The 23627-nt window shown below is 41.0% G+C and overlaps 3 protein-coding genes across 8 annotated transcripts; all 3 read right to left on the bottom strand.

Moving 5' to 3' along the window:
- Positions 1-5: 5 nt before the first annotated feature.
- LOC100281046 (uncharacterized) lies at positions 6-4044 on the bottom strand. 4 transcript variants are annotated; one of them, XM_008645366.4, is made up of 2 exons: positions 3844-4044; positions 6-2487 (listed from the first exon to the last, which is right to left on the bottom strand). In XM_008645366.4, exon 2 carries the CDS (start codon positions 2454-2456, stop codon positions 297-299), a length of 2160 nt encoding a protein of 719 aa, XP_008643588.1. In that variant the 5' UTR covers positions 2457-2487; positions 3844-4044; the 3' UTR covers positions 6-296.
- Positions 4045-5556: 1512 nt separating this feature from the next.
- On the bottom strand, positions 5557-10660 carry LOC100383981 (uncharacterized). 3 transcript variants are annotated; one of them, XR_004849238.1, is made up of 10 exons: positions 10334-10660; positions 10097-10228; positions 8244-8499; positions 8037-8147; positions 7382-7500; positions 7189-7293; positions 6872-7074; positions 6662-6785; positions 5759-6063; positions 5557-5680 (listed from the first exon to the last, which is right to left on the bottom strand). XR_004849238.1 is itself a non-coding variant. In XM_008645912.3 (9 exons), exons 1-9 carry the CDS (start codon positions 10514-10516, stop codon positions 5857-5859), a joined length of 1440 nt encoding a protein of 479 aa, XP_008644134.1. In that variant the 5' UTR covers positions 10517-10660; the 3' UTR covers positions 5573-5856. The 3 variants fall into 3 exon arrangements, 2 of the variants coding, with proteins under 2 accessions (XP_008644134.1, NP_001170065.1); XM_008645912.3 differs by having other exon boundaries at positions 5573-6063; NM_001176594.1 differs by lacking the exons at positions 10097-10228; positions 10334-10660 and having other exon boundaries at positions 5590-6063; positions 8244-8460.
- A 1600-nt stretch (positions 10661-12260) lies between these two features.
- LOC100192670 (uncharacterized) lies at positions 12261-17838 on the bottom strand. The gene is made up of 11 exons (NM_001137878.1): positions 17651-17838; positions 17416-17495; positions 16766-16842; positions 16436-16529; positions 16091-16184; positions 15283-15356; positions 14495-14605; positions 13907-13981; positions 13798-13818; positions 13626-13693; positions 12261-12623 (listed from the first exon to the last, which is right to left on the bottom strand). The coding sequence occupies exons 1-11, from the start codon at positions 17784-17786 to the stop codon at positions 12491-12493; spliced, it is 963 nt and encodes a 320-aa protein (NP_001131350.1). The 5' UTR covers positions 17787-17838; the 3' UTR covers positions 12261-12490.
- Positions 17839-23627: the final 5789 nt, after the last annotated feature.

Genomic DNA, 23627 nt, shown 5'->3' with positions numbered 1-23627 from the left:
AGACATCAATCCACGGTATAAAACAAATTTAATACAAAAACAAGATACATCCCACGGCTTGTACAAGCACATAGGGAAGTGTGCAAACTGCAAAGTCAGACGACATCAGAACAGCCACGAGTTCAGCAGAGTTCAACACATGTTACACCTTTACGTGATAGATACCAGAATATATCAAAATCGGTTCACAATCTCAGCCTACAATACACCTACAGTTAACTACACTCAGAGATACGACAGATGGGTAAATGGATTCTTGCTTTGCTTCCACAAGGCAGGCAGTGACCACGACAAACCTACGATCCTTGAGCCTTCACCAGTGCAGAACTCGGTGCCTCGGTGGCAGGTGGTGAATACTGGAGCCAGTCTTTCGCGCAAACAAGTGCTTCCACAATCTCAGGCCGCAGAGAGCTTCTGTAGTCATCGAGCATGTGACTTCCTGTTCCAGCACAGAATATAGAGCTGCCACTGCTTACCATGGACACTGGAATGGCCAAGATATCACGGGCCATTTTAGAGAGGGTTGGAAACTTGACCGTGTTTAGCTTCCACCAGTTCAGGATATCAAACTCCTGGATACGTGGAGTGAGGGATTCATCTAGGTACTGCTCCAGCTCAGATTTCGAGGGCTGGCTACTTTGGATCTCAGAAAGGTACATATCGAAGTCTAGAAGCCCATCACCAGTGGAAGCAGGAGCCCCTTGACTGCTATTCGCATTGGCTGGTCCATTATTCCCTTCGCCTTGGTCAACATAGGCTGGGGTCAGTGGGAGTGGCTGAGCCACATACTCCTTATACAGCTCATGTACAGCATCATCGACCACCTTAACATACTTTGCAGCCCCAGCCCCATAGATTTTCGAGTAACTGAACTCAACGAGCTTCATCTTGAAACGTGGATCCATGACAACAGCAATGGCTAACACGAGGCTGCAATCTTTCCAGTACTTGTCGAACCTCTCATGCATATCCTTGGCGATGCTACTGAAAGTGGGATCTTCGTGGCCTGTGCCATTTGCCAGCTCTAGCTGAAGTTTCCAGGCTTCATGGAAAAAGATGTTTGCAGTTGGGTTTGCTGCCGCCATGATACTATGTGCAGAATCGTATAGCAGTTTCAGGTAATTACAGGCAGCCTCAACTTTCTTCCAATCCTCTGCTGATGGAGCTTCATTGTAGTTATCATCACATGTTTCTAGTGTAGTGAAAGTCTGCTTATAATCCAAAGCAGCCAGCAGCATCAGATAGGTGGTGTTCCACTGGGTTGTAACATCCAGACAGAGGGTCTTGGTACTGGGAATCTCCAGCTGCAGAGCAATCTCAGCAAACTTCTCTTCGCGGGCAGAAGAAGCTTTTATGAACTTTATGCTTTCACGAATGCTGTATACAACACCATGAATTGAAGCAATGACATCTAGGGCAACAGCATTAAGGATATGGGCATAGCACCTCACAACAAAGAGCTGTCCCTTAAGCATGAGATTGTTCTTGTTGGAGAGATGGTCCCTCAGATTTGCACTGTAGATATCATGTGAGGAGCATTCATTATCCAATGTGATGGTGAATAGCCTGTCCTTCATATTCCAGTCAGAAAGGCTCATGCTAATTGCCTCACTAAGTGCATTCTCTGAATGAGGAGATGACACCATCATGAAGTTAAGCATTCTTCGGTGCACTTTCCACTCAGAGTCAATAAACTGCCCTGCAAGTGAAACGTACCCAAGAGTCTGACTAGTTGTCCACAATCCTATAGTGAGGCTGATCCTTCCAGGCATACTGTTGAATGCTTGAAGCAGGTTCTCCTTTTCTTTCTGATAAACAGCATATACCTCTCCTTCCATCGTTTCAACATCCACAATCTTGAAACGTGGCTGCAGACTTTCAATAAAAATGGCAAATGACGGCTGTTGAACAATGTGAAGTGGGTAGTCATGCTGAATGATCAACTTTGCCAAGTATGAGCAACTGCGGTCCTGATCAAAAGCAGCATTTGCATAACCAGTGTATCTGTAGCGTCTCTTGGTTCGCCGCTCTATAGTTCCCTCGCCATCATTGTCAGTCCCTCCAGTTGAAGGCAGCGCCAGCCTCTGCTCTTGATTCTTTATCTTAGGACAAGAGCCCAAGGTGATGTGCCTCTTGAGATGGCTAGTCCCAGCAATCTTTGAACCAGAGCTGTAAGCAAAGGTTTGCTTGCAGAGCTTGCAGCATGCCCTAGTGGCCCCACCTGCGACGGCTTCAATAGTGAAGTGCTCCCATACCAAAGACTTCTTTCTCCTGCGTCTGGTTCCAATAGTAGGAGTTGTCACCTCAGAAACAACTAGCTCATTTCCTTGAACCAAATCATCACCTTGGGACAGCTCTTCAACATGGACCAACTCATCACCTTGGATTGCCTCATTGCTGAGAGCAATCTCGTTATCTTGTGCCACCTGAGCGTCATTGGCAGTTTCCTCGGCCATCTTGATAGGCTACCCGCTGAACTTTTGAGATCTGTAAGTCATGGCAATGGTAAAATCAGGACATTGTGGAAGCGCGAAAATGACATCAAAATAGGATTCAATCTTTGAACATAACAGAACTGACAAATACATCATAGTTTCGCAACAAAAAGGCCTAGTAATAAGAGGAACTCGCACAACTCCAGTAAGTTGTATTATTATTAAGAAGGGAAATTTGGATCCATACCATTAAAAGATCACCACTTTGGATCCATACCATTACTATCTCACTTACATGTGGGTCCACATGAGTCAATGACATGTGGGGTCCATAGTATATATCTAAAGTTTGGATCTTTTAATGGTATAGATCCAATTGTTCCTATTAAGAATTAAGCACTACAACTTCCATCCTAAAATAGACGACGCTTTTGGTTTTTAGATATCATGTTTGGCAGTTTGTCTTATTCATTTTTTTACAGATAATAAAATAAACAAGTCATTATTAAACTATCTTTAATGATAAAATAAGTTATAGCAAAACAAATAATGCTTATAATGTTTTTAATAAGACATACCGTCAAACAAAATGCATAAAAGCCAAAAACGTATGCCCTTACTTCCTCAACCACTCGTATTCTTGAACAAGCTCATAAATCACCAAAATCCTAACTTTCTTTTCCTTGTTTAGACGAAACACTACTTGCTAGTGCCATCTTCAATTCGTGCGTGAGACACTGGAGCGCCATTGAGCTTGGGCTTTCACCATGCCATGGTTTAAGCTATAGAACTTCAAAGGGGGCTGCATGACACGGTTAAGCTACAGAGCTTCAGACCATGTCCACAGCTGCTCAAACCCTAAGCATCCTTGGTCTCGCAAGAATGTGCCACATGATTATGTACCCGCAAACTTCTGAATTCAATCACCTGAGCGTTTCCCAGTCGACACAGCTGACTGAGAATCAAAAGTCCGCTCGCCGCAGAGTTTTCCCCAAATTACTGCCATGGCGCATGGAGGAGACTACAGATCTCATCTGGCCCGCGGAACAGAACCTCGCGCCCCAAATTCGAAATCCTACTATGAACAGCAGCCACGGGAGCTCCTCTATGGCCTGGACTTGTAGACCGCACACCGACCGGTAAAATTTCAGGAAATCGGAAGAAATCCCAGCATGGCCCACTAGGCCCAAATCGGGACGGGCGAAAACCTTTCAAAATCGCGCTTAAACGCAGCAAAATAAAAGCCCACAGATTTAAACGGCCGCCACAGATCCGGCGGAATCTAGCCCAGACCATGCAGATCTAGGATGAACTCGCGAGCGCGAGGAAATCATAACGCCACCAGACGAGCTGGAGCAGGGGAGGGGAGGGAGACCGGGCGGACGAGTATGGCAACGGAGGAGCTTACTGCTTTCAGGAGAGGAGAGGAGAGAAGAGGAGGTGGTGGCCGAGATCGGAATTCCGGACTGCTAGGGCTCGGCCCAAGAAGCGCCCTAAGGCCGAGCAGGTGGTAGATCTGGTTTTTGGGGGAAGCGGGTTGTGGAAGAGAGCGAGCGAGTGGCAGACTGGCAGGTGAGGGAGACTTTGGGTGGAAAGGAAATGCGAAGCGGGGACAGAGAGCCGGGGCTGTGACGTTTCAATGGGCTCACGGTCACTGGTCGCGGCCCATCCCCTTCTCGCGTGCCCGTCCGTCCTTGCGTGCGAGGCATAGGAGACTGCCGGGCCGGCCATGCGTCGCCCCGGGTATTACTCTCGAAATTTGCTTATCGCAAACTAGGAACACATCGGTTTTCCGGATTTGTTGAACGTTATTAGTGTCTCCGTTAGGACATGTATAGCGAAGGGACATTAAAATAGTTCTCTAAATATCAGAGATAATTAAAAGACTTTAATAAACAATGAACTGTCTATAAATATAGTCTATTAATAAATACAGAAGTAAATATGCTGGTACAACATCGGATCGATAAAATAGACGACGAATTCGTATAATGAGAAGTGAGACGTCAGCAGGGGCGGAGCCAAGGGGCCCGGCAGGGGCCATGGCCCCTCCCAAGGCTGAGACACAAACAAGAGAATTATGTGTATATATAGTCTAAATTTTGTGTTTCTAAATATTTTTCTCTAAATTTTGTGCAACATAATTAATCAAGGGTTTAATATAGTGATTGGTAATACATGATTCATAACTTTGTTGTAGTATATGCTAACCAAAGTCTAAAAAAAGACAAAGAATATAAGATAAAATATTTGTTTAATGACCAATCGATGCTTGCATGAAACGTCAAACCTAATTCGCTTGTGACGATGGTATCTGAACCTCACCCCTTTATGATTCATCCTATCATCTGGCTAGGCAGCTATCGATTTCCGCTGACCACTTGACTTGTCTCTACCATAGCCCCACAACCAAGTCAACAAAGGTGATCACGCGAAGCAGCAGAATGAGCGTCAACAACTTATATACACAATACATTAGATCTTGTTGATAATAAAATCAACAGATTTTAACTAAAGTTGTCACCTGATAGTTGTGTGTACACGACAAATTTGACATATACCTGCCACCTGCGTAGGTTGACGAATTTTCATGGATCCTCGAGGCTTTAGATTTTTGAATTCTCTCACAATTTTGTTAGTTGCCCTCATGAATACTAGAGTCATTATATAGAAGTTGAATCTCATCCGTCGGATATTCATCGTTATGTCGTCTTTATTATTTTGGTATTGTTCTTGCGTCACAACTTTAGTTTAATATATCAATTAGTTAGAAAATGAACTCATGAACTAAAATAGTTTATGAACATCTAGAATTCTTATTACATATCGAGTGCTTAAACTTGATAATATTATACAATATTTTTTATCATATAATATTGATAAATTGATCGGTCCCTCTTATATCGTAATCCTGGCTCTATCCCAGGGCGTCTGTTGCTAATTAGGTTACGAGACAGAGACGTCTCTTCACGAAGAGACAACTCCACTTTTTTTTTGCAAATGCCCCCTTTAAACACCTTAAAAGACTCTACATTAAACATCATTGTACATACCCTTAGTTCTCTAGCTGTATATTTGGTTAACTGTGGCATCACATTTAGCTAAAAAGGGTTTGTATCTCTTTGCAACAAAGTACGTACGGCCAGCGCATGTTAATCTTTCGGTATATCCGTGCATATCTATGTTAATCTTCCAGCGTGTCCTTCTATAACTACAAATTACACCCTTACATCTCAGAGGAAGTCCTGCGGAAGAATCAATAACGAAAGATTACGAGCGATGAATGCAAGAAACAATACAAAGCCGGGGAGGGGTGGGGGTACCAGTTTAGGGCTTGTTCGGTTAGCTCTCAATCCATGTGGATTGAGCGGGATTGGATGGGTTTGAATCCCAAACAAGTCAAACTTCTTCACAATTTTTTTCAATCCCATCCAATCCATGTGTATTGGGAATAACCGAACAAGCCCTTAAGATTCGTCTTGGAAGCACCCTTTTGAACAGTTGAAGGGCTCTGTTCGTTGATGACTTCTTCGACTGATGATCCTTTTTCATGTACAAATTTGACAGACTCTGAGAGCCTGTTCAGAAGATTGAACAATGCAATGACCTCATTTCGCTGCAGCTGCAACTGAACAATCGCCAAGAAGTATTGTTAAACAAATATCCACTTAAACATACAAAATGAAATCAAAATGTATATTGATGGTTTTAGAATATTTTTCGCCAATTCAAGAACTCAAAGTGCTTCAGTTGGTTTAGTAGCAACTTTGCATAGAACTCATAGTGCATCCCTTCTTCTCTTTGAGACAATGTGTGGTTCTAGGTAAGGGTGGATATCGGACTACACTTTTTTTCGACCTTTCTTTGATTAACATAATCTTATTTGTCATGATCTCCTAGGTTGTTTGAGACCAAACTTCATACCCAGCCTACCGAGTCGAGCTAAAGTCAAAAGTCACATAAAATCAACTCCCCTTTATTTTAAAGAAAAAAATTGAGGTCAATTGAAGCATTTTTGTAACAAGACACCTAGCCAGCTTACCATAATTTTGTCTAGGGGAAATGTAAGACATCAAGATGAATTTAGTGTTAGGAACTTAAAATGAGGATAAATGGATAATGTTTCAAAACAAACAGTTTTCGAGCAAATGCCAACAAAATTAACAGCATATATCTCTTAGATCATAATATGGCAGGAGTGAGTATTTGAGAGATGGACTACATACCGGCTGATTCAAATGGCTGTCTCCATCAACGGAGAAAAGAATTTTCAGAGCAGTTCCAAGGCCAAGAACTTGGAGCTTTCCCCACAGTCGGCACTTCTCGCATCCAACACAGTCCATAATTGCACTAATCAAGAAAATGTTACATGGGTAAGGATACAAGTGGTTCATATGTATCTTATGAAATAAGAACACCAGAAATATGTCACAAACCTAATGTTTCTAAATTGCTTCTGAATCTCTTGCTTTAGCTCAGGACCATTTTCACCTTGCCAGAGTTTGGCTTCATCAAAAGGCAATGGACATGCAGATCTTAACTGGGAATTGTAAAGCAATTGCTTCACAAGAGATTCTGTTTTCAAGTCATCTTCAGGATTGCCAGTATTGTACTCAGCCTGCTCAAGATAATCTGCTGCCTGAAATATTCCAAATCAAATCATTATCCACTACAAATTTTAAACAAAATAAACCTAACAGTTTGATCTTCCACAATAGCGTTGAAACAAAATAATACTATTAAATAAGGGAACCTTTGTCACGGCTCGAAGAACAAACAGGTAGGTGAAGTATAGATTCTGGACACGTTCTGGGTACTTCAGGACACGGTCATACAGCAAAGAAAGATTTTGTCCCCACTGTGACCATTTACATTAGAAGTGGTCAAAATAATTACGAAACTTGGCACAATAAAAAATAATGAAGGAGGATAATTCGGTCACATACTGAGTTAGTAGATTCATCAAGAAGGTAATCATAAGCAATATGCACCGAGATTGAGGAGTGCAACCCTGAAATAAGCTTGTACAATACCTTCTTCTCATGGCACAGTTCTTCAGAGGGATCTGAAGAAAAAATGCATTTAAAAAACTTGTGTCAAAACAATCTTGCTGATGCAGGACTGAAGTGTGTGATAGGATTCTATATCATGTTATGTAGGACATCTAATGGAACAGGCATGCAACTAGAGAACTACACTACAAGATACTAAAGAAGAACAGATGGGCTGAAGTCATAACTAATCTAGAGTCTCCTAACAATTCTAGTTTCCTAATTACTTCTACCTGACTTTTATCAACAAGCACTACATTGTCTGCAAGAAACATACACCAAGGCATATAACCTTGTGTGTCCCTTGTGACCTCATCCATCACCAACACAAAAAGGTAAGGACTAGGACTCAAAGTTGACCCTTGATATAGTCGTATTCTAATCGGGAAGTCATCCATGTCCCCATCATTATGCCCTAATTAAAAAACATGGAGGTTGTCATGAAATAAGATAAGCAGCTCGGATGCAAATTATTGGTAACACTTAACATGGTTGATCAAACTAGTATAACTAAAGCGGAACAAGCATGTGAAAGAGCACATTTTCATACATTTTGGACAGTTCTCTTTATAAATAGCATCCCATATCCTCCTTGCTGAATCACCGGTATAGCCAGTGTATCGTTCAGGATTCAGTTGAAGATTCACGTAAGTCATCTCATCTGAAAACAGTACAACAATTTGATAATCGTCAAGAATGATAATAAACAAGAAACAAAGAATGTGCAATAGAATAGATCAAGGCAAAGATAAATTACTATTATCAGTCTCGTCATCAGATGTCCACGGATTGTCAGTTTCAACCCATCTTTTGAAAACCTTGCTGTCAAGTGTTTTATCAACTGCAGCCTGTGGTTTTCCTTCTTGGCACATCATACTATCTGGAGAAAGTCCACTGTAAGGTTTCCTGAATGGTTCGGGGAACTCATTCTCTGAGCACTCACAAACACTACAATCTCTAAGCTTGCACATTCCATCATCGGGCCAAAAAGGGCAGTCACACCACAATTTAACCTTACAAAAGACAAGGAACAGCACGTGACTTAGAACAGATGAGCCACTGGCCACTGCAGAAATTTTTTATTTTTAATGTGAGTATTTTGGTGGCATCACATGTTCACATTTAGCTATATATATAGTAGGCAGACTAACAAATACAAAACTATAGATCACTGCACAAAATTTGAAACAGAACTTATAGGATTCACATTTCTGGAACCATGTCATCAGATAGATTTTCATCGCCATTCCTCGTTAAGCAATTCACGTGAAATGATGAAAGTAATCTGAGAACATGAGACGAAAGTATAATTCTACAAAATAGTAACCACACCAATCAATTTCATTTTGCAATATGCAAAAGGCTTACACATCAATAACAACAAAGATCAAAACCATTCTCTGCCACGAACTTCTCAAACTATAGGGAATTTATGAATAGAATGGGGGAAATAAGAAATACAGGAACTATGCGTCCAATTAGGGTAGCTAACAGGTACTATTAGATGGTCCACAAGACTAGACTGTGCACTATTTACATCATTAAATTCCCTAAATAAGGTAAGCCAACCTTCACATTCTGATCGAGAAAATACTGCTTTGATTCTATATAGAGCAGGGTTGATTTTTGTTTATTTGAATTATTACTAATCAAAAGGCAAACATTAACAAGCAGAGTACAGAAAAAGTTCAATCCTGAGGTTTCAAACATTCACCTTAGAATAATAGAAAACAGAAAAATCACAATCAACTTCTCAAGAAAAATAATAATAATGTAACAAATAATCACACAGTTTTCACGATTATCTTCCCCACATAAAATGGCACAAGCACATTCAGGTAAAAAAAGTAAAACTCCACAACTCAGTAATCATACATCAAATTCTCCAATCAAGCCCGCATGACTACAAATTATAACGACTCTATCGCCTCATTGAAATACCACGACGTACATTTCAACTAATGTGCCAAAATCACAGTCCACGGCATTGAAAAAACAATCCGAAAATGCACAAGCACATTCAGGGGAAAAAAAGTAAAACTCCATAACTCTGTAATCATACATCAAATTCTCCAATCAAGCACGCAAGACTACAAATTATAACGACTCTATCGCCTCATTGGAATAACAATCGCATACATTTCAACTAATGTGCCAAAATCACAGTCCGCGTCATTGAAAAAAAAACAATAAAGTGCCCCATATAAAATGGCACAAGCACATCTAGGGGAAAAAAGTAAAACTCCGTAACTCCGTAATCATACATCAAATTCTCCAATCAAGCACACATGACTACAAATTATAACGACTCTATCGCCTCATTGGAATACCACGACATACATTTCAACTATTGCGCCAAAATCACAGTCCACAACATTGAGAAAAAAACAATCCGAAAGTGCCCCATATAAAATGACACAAGAACATTCAGGGGGAAAAAGTAAAACTCCGTAACTCCATAATCATACATCAAATTCTCCAATCAAGCACGCATGACTACAAGTTACAACGACTCTATCGCCTCATTGGAATACCACAACATACATTTCAACTAATGTGCCAAAATCACAGTCCACGGCGTTGAAAAACAAACAATCCGGACGTGCTCACCTTGAAGTACCTAAAGAAGGGCAACTTAACGAGTTCCTGTAGGATTGGATGCAGGACCTCCTCGTTGATGGCGTCCACCGTCTCATAGTCGCAGCAGCAATCCTCCACCATCCCCGTGTACTTCCTCGCAGCCTGAAACAGACCACACCGCCACCTCAGAAGTCAGAGCCGCATCAACTAAATCAAACCCCCCAAAAGCAGCTAAGCATAACGCAGTACCAATGGAGAGACTCTTACCGGGCAGCCGCAGCTTCCAGGAGACGACGAAGGGATGTCCGGGAAGCTGCGGTAGCTCACGGCCACGGCGAGGAGCGCCACGATGAGGGCGCCGGCGGCCGCGTACCACAACCTACCGCCCAGCCGGTTCATGCCCACGCCAGCGCCGGCCGCGGCGCCGTTCGCCACCGGAGCGGGGTTCATATCACCCACCGCGCCGGCGCGGAAGCTTGCAGAAGCGAGATCTCGAAGGACTTTACGCCCCGTGTTCGACACGGGGGGCAATGGCGGTCGTCTCTGATACTCTGGTGCGTGGACGACTGGACGGGTAGTTGCGATGAATTTACTCCCCCCATGTCCTTGACTTGTCTTATTAAAAAATATATTTATTAGTATATAATATACTTTAAGTATGTCTTTAAATTTTTTATTTAAAAAAATAAGATGAATCGATCAAATTTAGCATAAAAAGTCAAATGAAGGGAGTAATATTTATCGTTTTGAACAAGATTTGAGTTAAATTTATAAAATTTTAACTATAAATAAATGTTTTATTGTTTAGTATTAAAACCTAATATTTATATGCATAAATTTATCTTAAAACACTTTTATAAAAATACAAATGTACGAAAAGTTTATTTGTAGTTTTTAAAAAATATGAATCAAAACTTTATTTTAAAAACTTTGTCATAAAACACCACCTGCATCACCTGTGGATGGACCAATTGCTGCAACACCACCTCCATCGCGCCAAGAACCATTCGGAACGTGAGTTTTTTCTATCTAATAGCATTAGCTCTATCTTTTCATTAAGAAGAAGATTAGAATTGATTCAGTTTTAAAAAAAAAACGAGCTTAAAACCTACACAGAGTGCCCAAATAGCACAAGTGGTGACAACCTCACAAAGTTCATCCAGAGTCATCGTTATCGAGCTCAACACAAGGTACGAGCAGCTCCGACTTCATCAGACGGACCGTACACAACTAAAGGAACATGACAACGCCTACACCTTACACGTGGCACAGAAATAGAAAGATCGCGATGCGTCATTATTGCTAGGCCTCAGCACACCCACATTTGAGGCAACTCCGATTCTTCACCAACGATCTTGATTCAACACCCACCTCCGGTTTTTTGCCCGACCTCCAAAACAATCCAGATCACGAGGAGCCTTTCAAGTTGGTGATTTGGTGTTCTTGAAGCGTCAGACGTATGTGCAAACATATTTGGCACCTTGGGCTCATGAGAAGCCCAACATATTCCGGTTTTTTTATCCGTTCCGTGTTCTGGATCGTGGGGGCTCGGCGGCTTAAGCTTGAGCTTCCTAGTATCTTTAATTTATCTTCCATGTAACACGAGGTGGAAGCATCAGATATTCTTTGACTCTTCAGGCTTTGTTTAATATCCATCTCAATCCATATATATATTGAGTTGATTCAGAGGCGAACCTAGAATAAAATAAGAGTGCGAGCATACTTGTAAAGATGAGCACTAAAATACTAGAGCGGGAGACTTTATGATAAAAATTTAGACTCTACTACTTACAATATAGAAATGAACAAGACCTAGACTCTCACTCGAACCTATGTAAATCCGTCCCTAAGTTGATTAAGGTAAGTCCGACCCTAAATTGATTAAGGTGTAAATTAAATTAACTTACCTGCCCCAGTCCACCTTAGGGTGGATACTATAGTATCATTTATGCTTTGGAACGGATAGAGTACAAATAACGAAAGGCATTGTATTGTGCCAGTGTAACTCTTAAGACGTGAATTATAACTTATAAATGGTACTCCCTCCGTTTATTTTTATTAGTCGCTGGATAGTGCAATTGCACTATCCAGCGACTAATAAAAAGAAACGGAGGGAGTACATAGCTCGGCCACACAGCCTAAACCGAACAGCAGGACGGAGATCTACAACGCCAGCGTCCCGGCTGGATTATATAACAAAGACATATTTCTTTGGGAAGAAACAAAATGTGTATTTTCTCTCTACAAAATGCAAGTACAAAAAATTTCCACGACCCAGGTTGGTCACAACCTGTACTGTTACATATTTGTCATATACGATGTTAAATGGATAAAATATGGGCTTGACGTGGAATGGAAATTATAGGCATCGTTTGAACTCAGAAATGTCAGACCATGCATAGTACTCCTGGATTTAATGAGTAGCTACGTCTTCTCCTTGGTTGCTTTGAATAGTTTGATAACATTTTCATACACCACGAACGTGAGGGACGCAGCTGGAAGGTTTTTCAGTAGATTGGACGTGATGCCCCTGTAAAATCCACGGACGCCTTCATACCTGCAGTAGAGATATGTATTATCCAAAAGCACATCAGAACACCAATCCCTTGACTTAGAACAAAGTCTATATTCAGAAGAATTGAAGAACCATCCCTTCCCCAAGTTCAGACTTCAAGTTCAGACTTCAGAATTTCACACTAAGGGCTAGTTTGGAAACCTCATTTCCCCAGGGGATTTTCATTTTCCCAAAGGAAATTAGTTCATTTTCCCTTACGCCTCGTTTGGATCATTAGAATTGAATTCCATTCTAATAATAATAATTTAGACATATATCAATTAAAGCTAATTCAGTTTTTTGCAAAATATATTTGTATACTATTATTAGCAAGATGTCGGAGATATTTATGTGCTACATTTTTACTATAAATGATTGAGACAAAGAGTGTCATGTAAGTTAGTAGAAACAAATTCTATTAGTGCATAAAATCATTTTCCATCCTCCACCCCGTGAATTTGAGATATGCTTATATCTGAACTTTGGAAAGTGGTGGAATGTAAAATTCCAAATTAAATAAGTTACTTTATTGAGTGAATTCCAATTCCTCTGAAATGAAGGGATCCAAACGCTCCGTTAGAAAAATAGGAATCCCTTGGAGAAATGGTGTTCCCAAACTAGCCCTAAGCATTTAATTCCCCTGTGATGCCATGTAAGGTCATTCAATTTTCAAATTTCCAATATTGTGTGCAGATGTGGCCGGCAAATAATTTGCAACAAAACTCTTTCCTGTCGTGTTTTAAAGGCACTTTAGACTTTAACCACTCTTTTATAAAATTATAAATATATTTCAGGGTTCTCAATATGCTAATTACTGAAGGGAAGACTTGTCAATTGGTAAGCAAAAATGTAGGTGCAAACTTGGGAAAATCCAGCGAGCAATCCACTTCATACTAGAAGCATCAAGTATCTACATATGACTAAGAACAAGCCAAATATAGTAATGCTATTCCTATTCTGGACATTATATAATTGAAGATTTCAACATCACCACTGAAGTCTTACTTTGCAGTTTCCTTCACTACATGCCAGCTATTTGAGTACTTTGGAGTACCATCAGTGCCAGGCCGTTGCTGGAAAACCACACATAAGAGTTATAAATAATCAAAACTCAGAAGAGATTAAAATTAAAAAATAAGTATGGACATGAAAACTTAGAAAGTTTCAAAAGTAAAACCTGCAAGCGGGCTCTGATGACCTACAGATTAAAAAAACATATGTTCAATAAAAAGGTAGAATATACTTATGGAGTTTATGAGAATATAAGTAGGAGCAGAGGAAATTGCCTGGTAAGGATAAGTAAGTAGAATAGCAGCTACTTTTGAACCAGCCCCAAGTGCCGCAAAATCGATGGAATTCAGCTAAGCATTAAGAGTGAAGAGAATGGAATATCAGGCAAAGTAGTAAAGGCCCAAGGATAGATGTATATCTACAATTCTGCATATGTTATGAGTGGAGTCAAACAATATGATACCATAGATGTATATCTACAACTGTACATACGTTATGAGTGGAGCCAAACAATATGATATTGCATGAACTATTTTCATAAGTCACATAACTATATGTTCAATTCGCTTAGGTTTTACAATTTCAAAAAACAATATGATATTGCATGAACTATTTTCATAAGTCATATAACTATATGTTCAATTTGCTTAGGTTTGATAATTTCAAAAATTGCATAATACAGAGAAACAGTGTCTAAATGTGTGAAATATCATGAAAATGCTAGATATAAATACCGGCAATAACAGTTTAAGGAAAGAATATAAAAACAACATAATTAAGAATTCAGGGGAACTGAAATGTCTTTATTGAACCATGCTAAAGTCGATATTCAACACCCAAACACACATTTGGTCAGTTACTACCAATGACTCCCCGCCTCCTGCGTCGTCTGCCCTTGATTGTGCACTTTTAAAGAATATCATAGCTTTGCGAAGTTCCTCATAGGCCGTGAACTGTATTGCGCCATGGGTGACCTTTCATGCATGACAGAATAAACAAACATGGAGGCATGAACTAGATTTGTCAACCATCCATATGCATAAAACAAAAGAAAAGAATAACTAAGCACTCTAAAAGCTAACATTCTTTGACATTGAAAATGAAACTTTCCAGATCCAATTGCTACAGCACTTGCAATTGAGGGAAAAGAAGCTTGCAATTGTGGAGTTCTTGCGATAAACAGGCATATGAAACAAATAACATAATATTTATCTTTACTTCTTCAATCTTTCCATACCCAGAACTAAGAATGATCTCCATAATAAGGTCAGGTTCAAACAGAATAGTAATATAGAAAACACACAGCTATCCATTGGTACTATTAATGTGAAGTTACAAACAACGATCACCAAGTTGAGTTGCAGACGGATCTTATCTTGAGCACACAACCATAAATTTCTTAGGCTGATTAACAAATTTTAAGAGGGTAAACCTCAAACTTCAAGTGTTAATTATGAATTAAGTGTTATGTGTTGGTAATGTAATCTCATGTAATTGGAGCATACAGCTAAGAAATGCTAGAGAATACAAACCTCAAGAATGAATTGTAGTACTCCACTATTGTAACTAGCAGTTATATGAGTATAGTTGTAGTTTGACAAAGAAATGGAGAATAAAACTCAGCTAGCAGCAGGTAAATATAAATACATACCAGCAAAAGACCAGGTCCAATTCCCCTATAAAGTGCAAGAAATCCCTCCTCTCTTAGAATAGTTTTCAAAGCATCTGGCTTTACACGAACAAGTAAGCAAAGTTACCGATGTATAAAATCAAATATAGACAAAACAAAACATGAACAAGTAAGAGCAGAAATAATTCACAGAAAGATATATCAATAATTTTGTGGCTGCAGGTACTGGAATGGCAGATAACTTGCATTAATAATCCTAGAGATAAAACAACAGTGGACAAGACAATATTAGAATGGAAGAACCTTTCTCAATAAGAATGTCCATTCTGCCAAAATAAGTAGTTAGTTTCCTAGGATATGAATTAATTATTGTAGTTTGAGAAAACAAAATAATTATCTGCATGTATATATGGAACAGCTAGGTTATTATTTAGATTGATTACATCCATAATTGTTAGGTGCATCATATGCGTTAGGAGGACTACTCAAATCACCATTGTCAAGCAAACTCCCATTGCTACACCCTACACTACAACTACAATTCCATTCAACCCAACATCTCAGCAATTGAACTTCAGAAAGATACTTCGTAGAAGTAGAAGCAGGACCTTCTTATCTAAACCCACATAAATAGGCATAGCTTCCAGAACTTCTACTAGAACTGAGAACGAGCACAGATCATGCTGAACAGAGTTCAAAGTTACACCAGTATGATGTGTTTTGTTAATTGCTAAACCAGACTTAAATACATGTACCCAACAATATGAGTGACTGCTTCCTATACAACATTTGCATTTATATGTAAGTGCTTAAAGAAAGCACATATTACCAGAAAAACCAGAATACTGAGAAGTATGGTGTTTAGCTGTTTGTAGTTGCAGTCTTGTTTTCACCAGCCATATGGGATTTGTAAACAAGGAAACCTGTATAGTGTATAATAACAATAAAATCAGTTTCATGAAGAAAAAAATGCACATTTAAATGATAAGCAATATAGATGAATAAATAATGCTACAAAGGTACACATTTTAGTAGCTAGAACAATCATAAAGGTAATGCATAAAAGCCTAGATACACATTGATAATCAAATAGTCATGTTTGAATCTTAGGTTGAACAAACTGGAACAAAAAGCGATCCAATAACATAGACATTTTAGAAAAGATAGTACGAACCAAAGCACCTGCTTCTGCAGCTGAGATGAGATGATGGACTGGATGAAGCTGGTCATTCTTCCTCTGTAAGTACCTTTGTTTAGCTCTGTTATAGCTTTAAAAAATGCATCTCATGTCAATTGAAAATCTGAAATGCTAATAAACATATATTATAGGTAGCGTTCATGTTGCTAAAAGTTAAGCAGCCCAAATCAGTAAGTGAGACACTTGAATTCTCAGATAGGAAGTGAAATCCTGAAAGTAGTTATTTACTTGAGTCTACTTTAGTAGATCAAAAAAAAAGAACACAGCACTATTATTCAAAGACAAAGAAATAATATAGTAACTTACAAAAAGAAATATAGGCCCCAGGAAACAGTTGATCCAAGAACTGCGGGATAAAATCCTGCATAAAGTCCTCTCAGGCCCTACAAGAACTTGATTAAATCAGAAAAAAAATCTTATACTGAATACATCAGAATCTCTGAACAACCTAATCCTTAGGAGATCCTATCTTATAACGAACACTTCGGCAGCATCAAGAGATGCAGCTGGTGAAAATCTGGAACATTAAGTTTCTAAGAACCAAACTTCTCGAACCAGCTGATTTCTCACATGTACAGTGAGTCGCAGCTCATATGTGATGAGCACACTTCTCAGCAACCCCTGCTTAACCATGTCACTTGTACGCATCTAAAATGTAATGATTCACGGTACTGCATTTGTGTTTCACATGTTACATGAACTTTGAGCAAGCATAAATAAGCACATGTTTGACGAATTTGAACTCATTCCCAATCAACTTAAATTTTTCAACTAAGAATCAACCATTAAGAAATTTCACCTATACATATAGAAGGCAAGTTCTATTCCAACTTTTTGGGAAGCATCGCATACACAAATAACCCAAACTTTTTTTACAATGGTAAGGGTGATTTTCTGGAAAAAAAAGTTCACGCACCCATTAACATGCCAAGGAAATGTGGTCGGATTGATGATACCTCAGATCGTGTGATAGTGTACACAGCATGCGCGGTGTTCCTGTACGGAGGCACTTCAGACCACCCCCTTCCGCCGCTCACTGCACGCCAACACGAGAGAGAGAGAGAGAGAGAGAGAGAGAGAGAGAGAGAGAGAGAGAGAGAGAGAGAGAGAGAGAGAGAGAGAGAGAGCAGTTACCGTTCGTCGTTCTTAGTCTCTGAAATCCTAGAGTATGTAGCCTGAGGCGAGGATTACCTTGGAAGCGGGTGCGGACGACGTCGAGCGGGTGGAGGGCCGCGACCGTGGCGAACCCGGCGGCAGCTCCAGCCGCTGCGTTCTCCCACGTCCATGCCTCGGCCTCCGCCACTACTGGAGAGGTCCCCAGCGGCATCTCCGGCGAGAGGTAGCCGCTTCGCTTGCGCCTCCCGCTTCGTGAACTTGGGAGCCGCGGCCGCCGCCAGATCGTTCAGAAAGTCGACGCTGTCGCGGCGTACTGCGCTTGGGTGAGCTGCAAAAGCGTGCTTTTTTTTTTACTACTTGACGTTTCCTTTTTCCTTGCCGGACTCTTTGGGTTTGGGCTGATTGGATGTGCTGGACTGGTGAATTATCGGCCTGTTTTGCTCGGAGTTTCTGGGCCGAAGAGATGCTTTTCAGTTAGTTTGACAATTCTGGCTGGACCTTAATTTAGGTACCTTTTTCATTTTGATTTAAAAATAATTAAAATTTTCAAAATGATACTCCGGATCTAAAGTATTAGAAGAATGGGTGTCTGCCGACCTTTCACTCAAAGTAGGAACCCAATTATATATGTTTTTTATTTTTATTTTTTCGTCCAAAAACTCGGGAAGCTTTCACTTGCAGCTCGATGAGGGATGACAACCCCAGGGCTACTCTGGGATCGAAAAGTTTGATGTCTCATGAGGATTTAGGATTTCCACATATGTGTATTGGTCAGGTTAGAGCAGATTATCTTGTCCTGCAGCACTTTGAACCTGATAAGATCATATCTAAATTGAGCCTTGAGTGCATTTGCTTGTAACTGGGGTTTCAAAAGCATTGGCTGATAACTCGAAATCGTTCAGGCTCCCTACATAGGATTTTAATTTAAATCCCTTAATTGCCATTGCTCCTCTCGCATCTCGTCTGGTCTCTGAGACGTTTGGAAATACCGGTGAAGACAGCTAGCTGCATCTCGGGTGTTTATCAGCTAGATCGAGAGGCATTTGCCTATTTAGTATCATGTGACCTTCCTAAGAAACTATGCTCAGATTGTTATTGGCCAAGCTTTGTAGGTGCAAATATCTTGCCTTTTTCAATTTGATCTTATACTCCTGAGATTTAGTGCAGTGGTTTAAGATAAATATTTTTCTTGAATTATTGGGATGGTTTTTCAGTACTATTAAACTACACATGTTTCTTATCACCTAGATATTATGTATTCTATGATCTTCCCAAAAAAACTATGCTCAGATTGTTACTGGTCAAGCTTTATGGGTACAAATATCCTGCCTTTTTCAGTTTGATCTCATGTTACTAGGATTCAGTGCAGTAGTTTAAGATAGATATTTTCTAATTTGTTGGAATGATTTTTTAGTGCTATTAAAATACACGTGTTTCTTATCACCTGGCTATTCTGTATTCCATGAATCCCAAGAAACTATGCTCAAATTGTTACTAGCCAAGATTCTTGGGTGCAAATATCTTGCCCTTTTCAGTTTGATCTCATGTTACTAGGATTCAGTGCAAATGTTATTTTTCTCTCGCCGTCATTTTGTTTCATCGTTGTAATGGTAGAGTAGAAGTGTGGTTTTGCTAATTGCTGAGTTGGCCTTTTCTTTTCAGCTTCCATACAAAGACATGACACCTTTTCAGGCAGCAATTGTCATTGTTCAAAAGGTATCATAGTTTAGCACACAAGTCATTGTGCTTTGTCACAAAAAAAGAACAGTGGCACATCTTGTTGTTATCATACTACTTTAATTTGCTGAAAAAAGGTTTCAAATAGAAGACGAATGTTGAGTTGTGACTCGTTTGTATATTTTCCGGTGTCATCAAGAGATCGACTGGATCTATATGGGATTGACTCTACTGGTGGATCTATATGGGATTGACTCTGCTCGTGCTGAAGGAGAAAGAGTGTGCTTGGCTTGCGGGGGATCTGAGAGCACCTAGAGGGGGGGGTGAATAGGTGATCCTGTAAAACTTCAAAACTTTAAGCCCCAAAACTTGATTAGGCGTTAGCACAGTTTATGCCAAGTGGCTAGAGAGGAGTCAAAACACAATAACCACAAGAATTCAATCACAGAGATGACACAGTGGTTATCCCGTGGTTCGGCCAAGTACAAAACTTGCCTACTCCACGTTGTGGCGTCCCAACGGACGAGAGTTGCACTCAACTCCTCTCAAGTGATCCAATGATCAACTTGAATACCACGGTGTTCTTGCTTTTCTTTTCTCAATCCCGTTTGCGAGGAATCTCCACAACTTGGAGCCTCTCGCCCTTACAAAAGATGTTCACAGAGAATCACAGAGCAAGGGAGGGATTAGCAACTCACACACGACACAAAGATCACAGCGAATACGCACACACAAGACCCAGACTTGAGCTCAAAAGACTAGCACACTAGAACGGAGCTCAAATCACTAGAATGTCGAACAAGTGCGCAAGATTGATGTGTGAGTGATCAAGAGTGCTCAAGGAATGCTTGGTATTTTCCTCCATGCGCCTAGGGGTCCCTTTTATAGCCCCAAGGCAGCTAGGAGCCGTTGAGAGCACATCTGGAAGGCTATTCTTGCCTTCTGTCGTCGGGCGCACCGGACAGTCCGGTGCACACCGGACACTGTCCGGTGCCCGATTTGTTTCCATAAAAAGCGAAGCCGACCGTTGCCGACCGTTGCAGATCTGGCGCACCGGACAGTCCGGTGCACACCGGACAGTCCGGTGCTCCCTTCCGACCGTTGGCTCGGCCACGTGTCGCGCGCTGATCGCGCGGCCGACCGTTGGCCCGGCCGACCGTTGGCTCACCGGACAGTCCGGTGCACACCGGACAGTCCGGTGAATTTTAACCGAAGTCGCCGGAGAAAAACCCGAGAGCGGCCTCTTCGGCCGAGGCAGCCTGGCGCACCGGACACTGTCCGGTGCCCCAGACCGAAACAGCCCCTTGGCTGTACACAGCCAAGTCTTCTCTTCTCTTCTTTTATCTGTTTCTAACACTTAGACAAATATATTAGTACACAAAACCAATGTACTAAGGCTTAGAAACATACCTTAACTTGTGATTTGCACTTTGTACATCAATGGGCATATTTTCACATTAAGCACTTGTGTTTGCACTCAATCACCAAAATACTTAGAAATGGCCCAAGGGCACATTTCCCTTTCAATCTCCCCCTTTTTGGTGATTTATGCCAACACAACATAAAGCAACTAGAACAAGTGCAAAATCACTTCAAATAAAAACTGACTTTGAGTTTTATTCAATTTTGGCATATATGGATCATCTTTTGCCACCGCTTGGTTCGTTTTTGCAAATCAAACTCACATCTCTATCTCTAAGTCAAACACATGTTGAAGCATAAAAAGAGTCATTCCAAAAGAGATTGATCAAAGATTTCAAAAACTCCCCCATAATCAACACTTCTCCCCACAAGAAGCCAACTTTTGAACATAGAGACAATAAGAGACAATAAAAGCTTTTGACAAAACAAAAACTCTATTCTACTATTTTCAAAATTTCTCAAGTGGTAGCTGATCCATTTATCACTTTGGCCTTTATTTTCTCCCCCTTTGGCATCAAGCACCAAAACGGGATCAATCTTGGCCCCATAACCCCATTGCCTCACAAAAATCTTCAATTAAGATCAAATGGCAATAAGAGTTCATGAGATGAACTTGGAATTAGTTACCCTCTCATCGGAGTGCAGTGGAAGTCTTTCATGGTCCAAGTCCACCTTTTCCCTTTCAATTCTCCTTCGAGACTAAGTCAAACAAACTCAAGCATATGGTTAGTCTCAAAGGGTCAAGTTGTAACACATCTCCCCCTAAAACTGTGCATCACTTTGCAACGGACTTGTGAGGTCCAGGGAGTGTTTGTACAACTTGAGCACCACAATAAACAACAAAATGCAAAATGAACATGATCAAAGGCATAAACACATGTATGCTACAATTCAATCCAAGTTTCGCGAATCTAAGACATTTAGCTCACTACGCAGCCTGCAAAAGGTCTTCTCATCTAAAGGCTTGGTAAAGATATCGGCTAGCTGGTTCTCGGTGCTAACATGAAACACTTCGATATCCCCCTTTTGCTGGTGGTCTCTCAAAAAGTGATGCCGGATGTCTATGTGCTTTGTGCGGCTGTGTTCAACAGGATTTTCCGCCATGCGGATAGCACTCTCATTATCACATAGGAGTGGGACTTTGCTCAGATTGTAGCCAAAGTCCCGGAGGGTTTGCCTCATCCAAAGTAGTTGCGCGCAACACTGACCTGCGGCAACGTACTCGGCCTCAGCGGTGGATAGGGCAACGGATGTCTGTTTCTTAGAGTTCCATGACACAAGGGACCTTCCTAAGAATTGGCACGTCCCCGATGTACTCTTCCTATCGACCTTACATCCAGCATAGTCGGAGTCTGAGTATCCAACTAAGTCAAAGGTAGACCCCTTTGGATACCAGAGCCCGAAGCAAGGCGTAGCAACCAAATATCTAAGAATTCGCTTCACCGCCACTAAGTGACATTCCTTAGGATCGGATTGAAATCTAGCACACATGCATACGCTAAGCATAATATCCGGTCTACTAGCACATAAGTAAAGCAAAGAACCTATCATTGACCGGTATGCTTTTTGATCAACAGACTTACCTCCTTTGTTGAGGTCGGTGTGTCCGTCGGTCCCCATCGGAGTCTTTGCGGGCTTGGCGTCCTTCATCCCAAACCGCTTTAGCAGATCTTGCGTGTACTTCGTTTGGGAGATGAAGGTGCCGTCCTTGAGTTGCTTCACTTGGAACCCAAGGAAGTAGTTCAACTCGCCCATCATCGACATCTCGAATTTCTGCGTCATCACCCTGCTAAACTCTTCACAAGACTTTTGGTTAGTAGAACCAAATATTATGTCATCGACATAAATTTGGCACACAAACAAATCACCATCACAAGTCTTGGTAAAAAGAGTTGGATCGGCTTTCCCAACCTTGAAAGCATTAGCAATTAAGAAATCTCTAAGGCATTCATACCATGCTCTTGGGGCTTGCTTAAGTCCATAGAGCGCCTTAGAGAGCTTACACACATGGTCGGGGTACCGTTCATCCTCGAAGCCAGGGGGTTGCTCCACGTACACCTCCTCCTTGATTGGCCCGTTGAGGAAAGCGCTCTTCACATCCATTTGGAACAACCTGAAAGAATGGTGAGCGGCATATGCTAGCAAGATACGAATTGATTCTAGCCTAGCCACAGGAGCAAAAGTCTCCTCGAAATCCAAACCTGCGACTTGGGCATAACCTTTTGCCACAAGTCGAGCCTTGTTTCTCGTCACCACCCCGTGCTCGTCTTGTTTGTTGCGGAACACCCACTTGGTTCCCACAACATTTTGCTTGGGACGAGGCACCAGTGTCCAAACTTCATTGCGCTTGAAGTTGTTTAACTCCTCTTGCATGGCCAACACCCAATCCGGATCTAGCAAGGCCTCTTCTACCCTGAAAGGCTCAATAGAAGAGACAAAGGAGTAATGTTCACAAAAATTAACTAATCGAGATCGAGTAGTTACTCCCTTGCTAATGTCACCCAGAATTTGATCGACGGGATGATCCCTTTGAATCATCGCTCGAACTTGGGTTGGAGGTGCCGGTTGCGCTTCTTCCTCCATCACTTGCTCATCTTGCGCTCCCCCTTGACCAAGTGCCTCCACTTGAGGTACCTGTTCGTCATCTTCGGTTGGGGGATGCACCATAGTTGAGGAAGAAGGTTGATCTTGCTCTTCTTGTTCCTGTGGTCGCACATCACCAATCGCCATGGTTCGTATAGCGGCCGTCGGAACATCTTCTTCATCTACATCATCAAGATCAACAACTTGCTCTCTTGGAGAGCCATTAGTCTCATCAAATACAACGTCGCTAGAGACTTCAATCAAACCCGATGATTTGTTGAAGACTCTATATGCCTTTGTATTTGAGTCATAACCTAACAAAAACCCTTCTACAGCTTTGGGAGCAAACTTAGAATTTCTACCCTTCTTC

This window comes from Zea mays, chromosome 5 (genome assembly GCF_902167145.1).
Source record: "Zea mays cultivar B73 chromosome 5, Zm-B73-REFERENCE-NAM-5.0, whole genome shotgun sequence".
Lineage (NCBI taxonomy): Eukaryota > Viridiplantae > Streptophyta > Magnoliopsida > Poales > Poaceae > Zea > Zea mays.
Note: the sequence above shows the minus strand (reverse complement) of the source record. Positions and strands in the feature narration are given on the sequence as shown.

Bases quoted from the DNA above. Each gene is read 5' to 3' on its own strand.
- LOC100281046 (XM_008645366.4), bottom strand. From the start codon at position 2,456: ATGGCCGAGGAAACTGCCAATGACGCTCAGGTGGCACAAGATAACGAG.
- LOC100383981 (XM_008645912.3), bottom strand. From the start codon at position 10,516: ATGAACCCCGCTCCGGTGGCGAACGGCGCCGCGGCCGGCGCTGGCGTG. The intron at 10,229-10,333 runs GTAAGAGTCTCT...GGTCTGTTTCAG, and splicing joins CTGGAAGCTGCGGCTGCCCG to GCTGCGAGGAAGTACACGGG. The intron at 6,786-6,871 runs GTTTGTGACATA...TTTCTTGATTAG, and splicing joins AAGCAATTTAGAAACATTAG to TGCAATTATGGACTGTGTTG.
- LOC100192670 (NM_001137878.1), bottom strand. From the start codon at position 17,786: ATGCCGCTGGGGACCTCTCCAGTAGTGGCGGAGGCCGAGGCATGGACG. The intron at 14,606-15,282 runs GTATGTATTTAT...CATGCATGAAAG, and splicing joins TTGGACCTGGTCTTTTGCTG to GTCACCCATGGCGCAATACA. The intron at 12,624-13,625 runs GTAAGACTTCAG...TCTCTACTGCAG, and splicing joins GTAGTGAAGGAAACTGCAAA to GTATGAAGGCGTCCGTGGAT.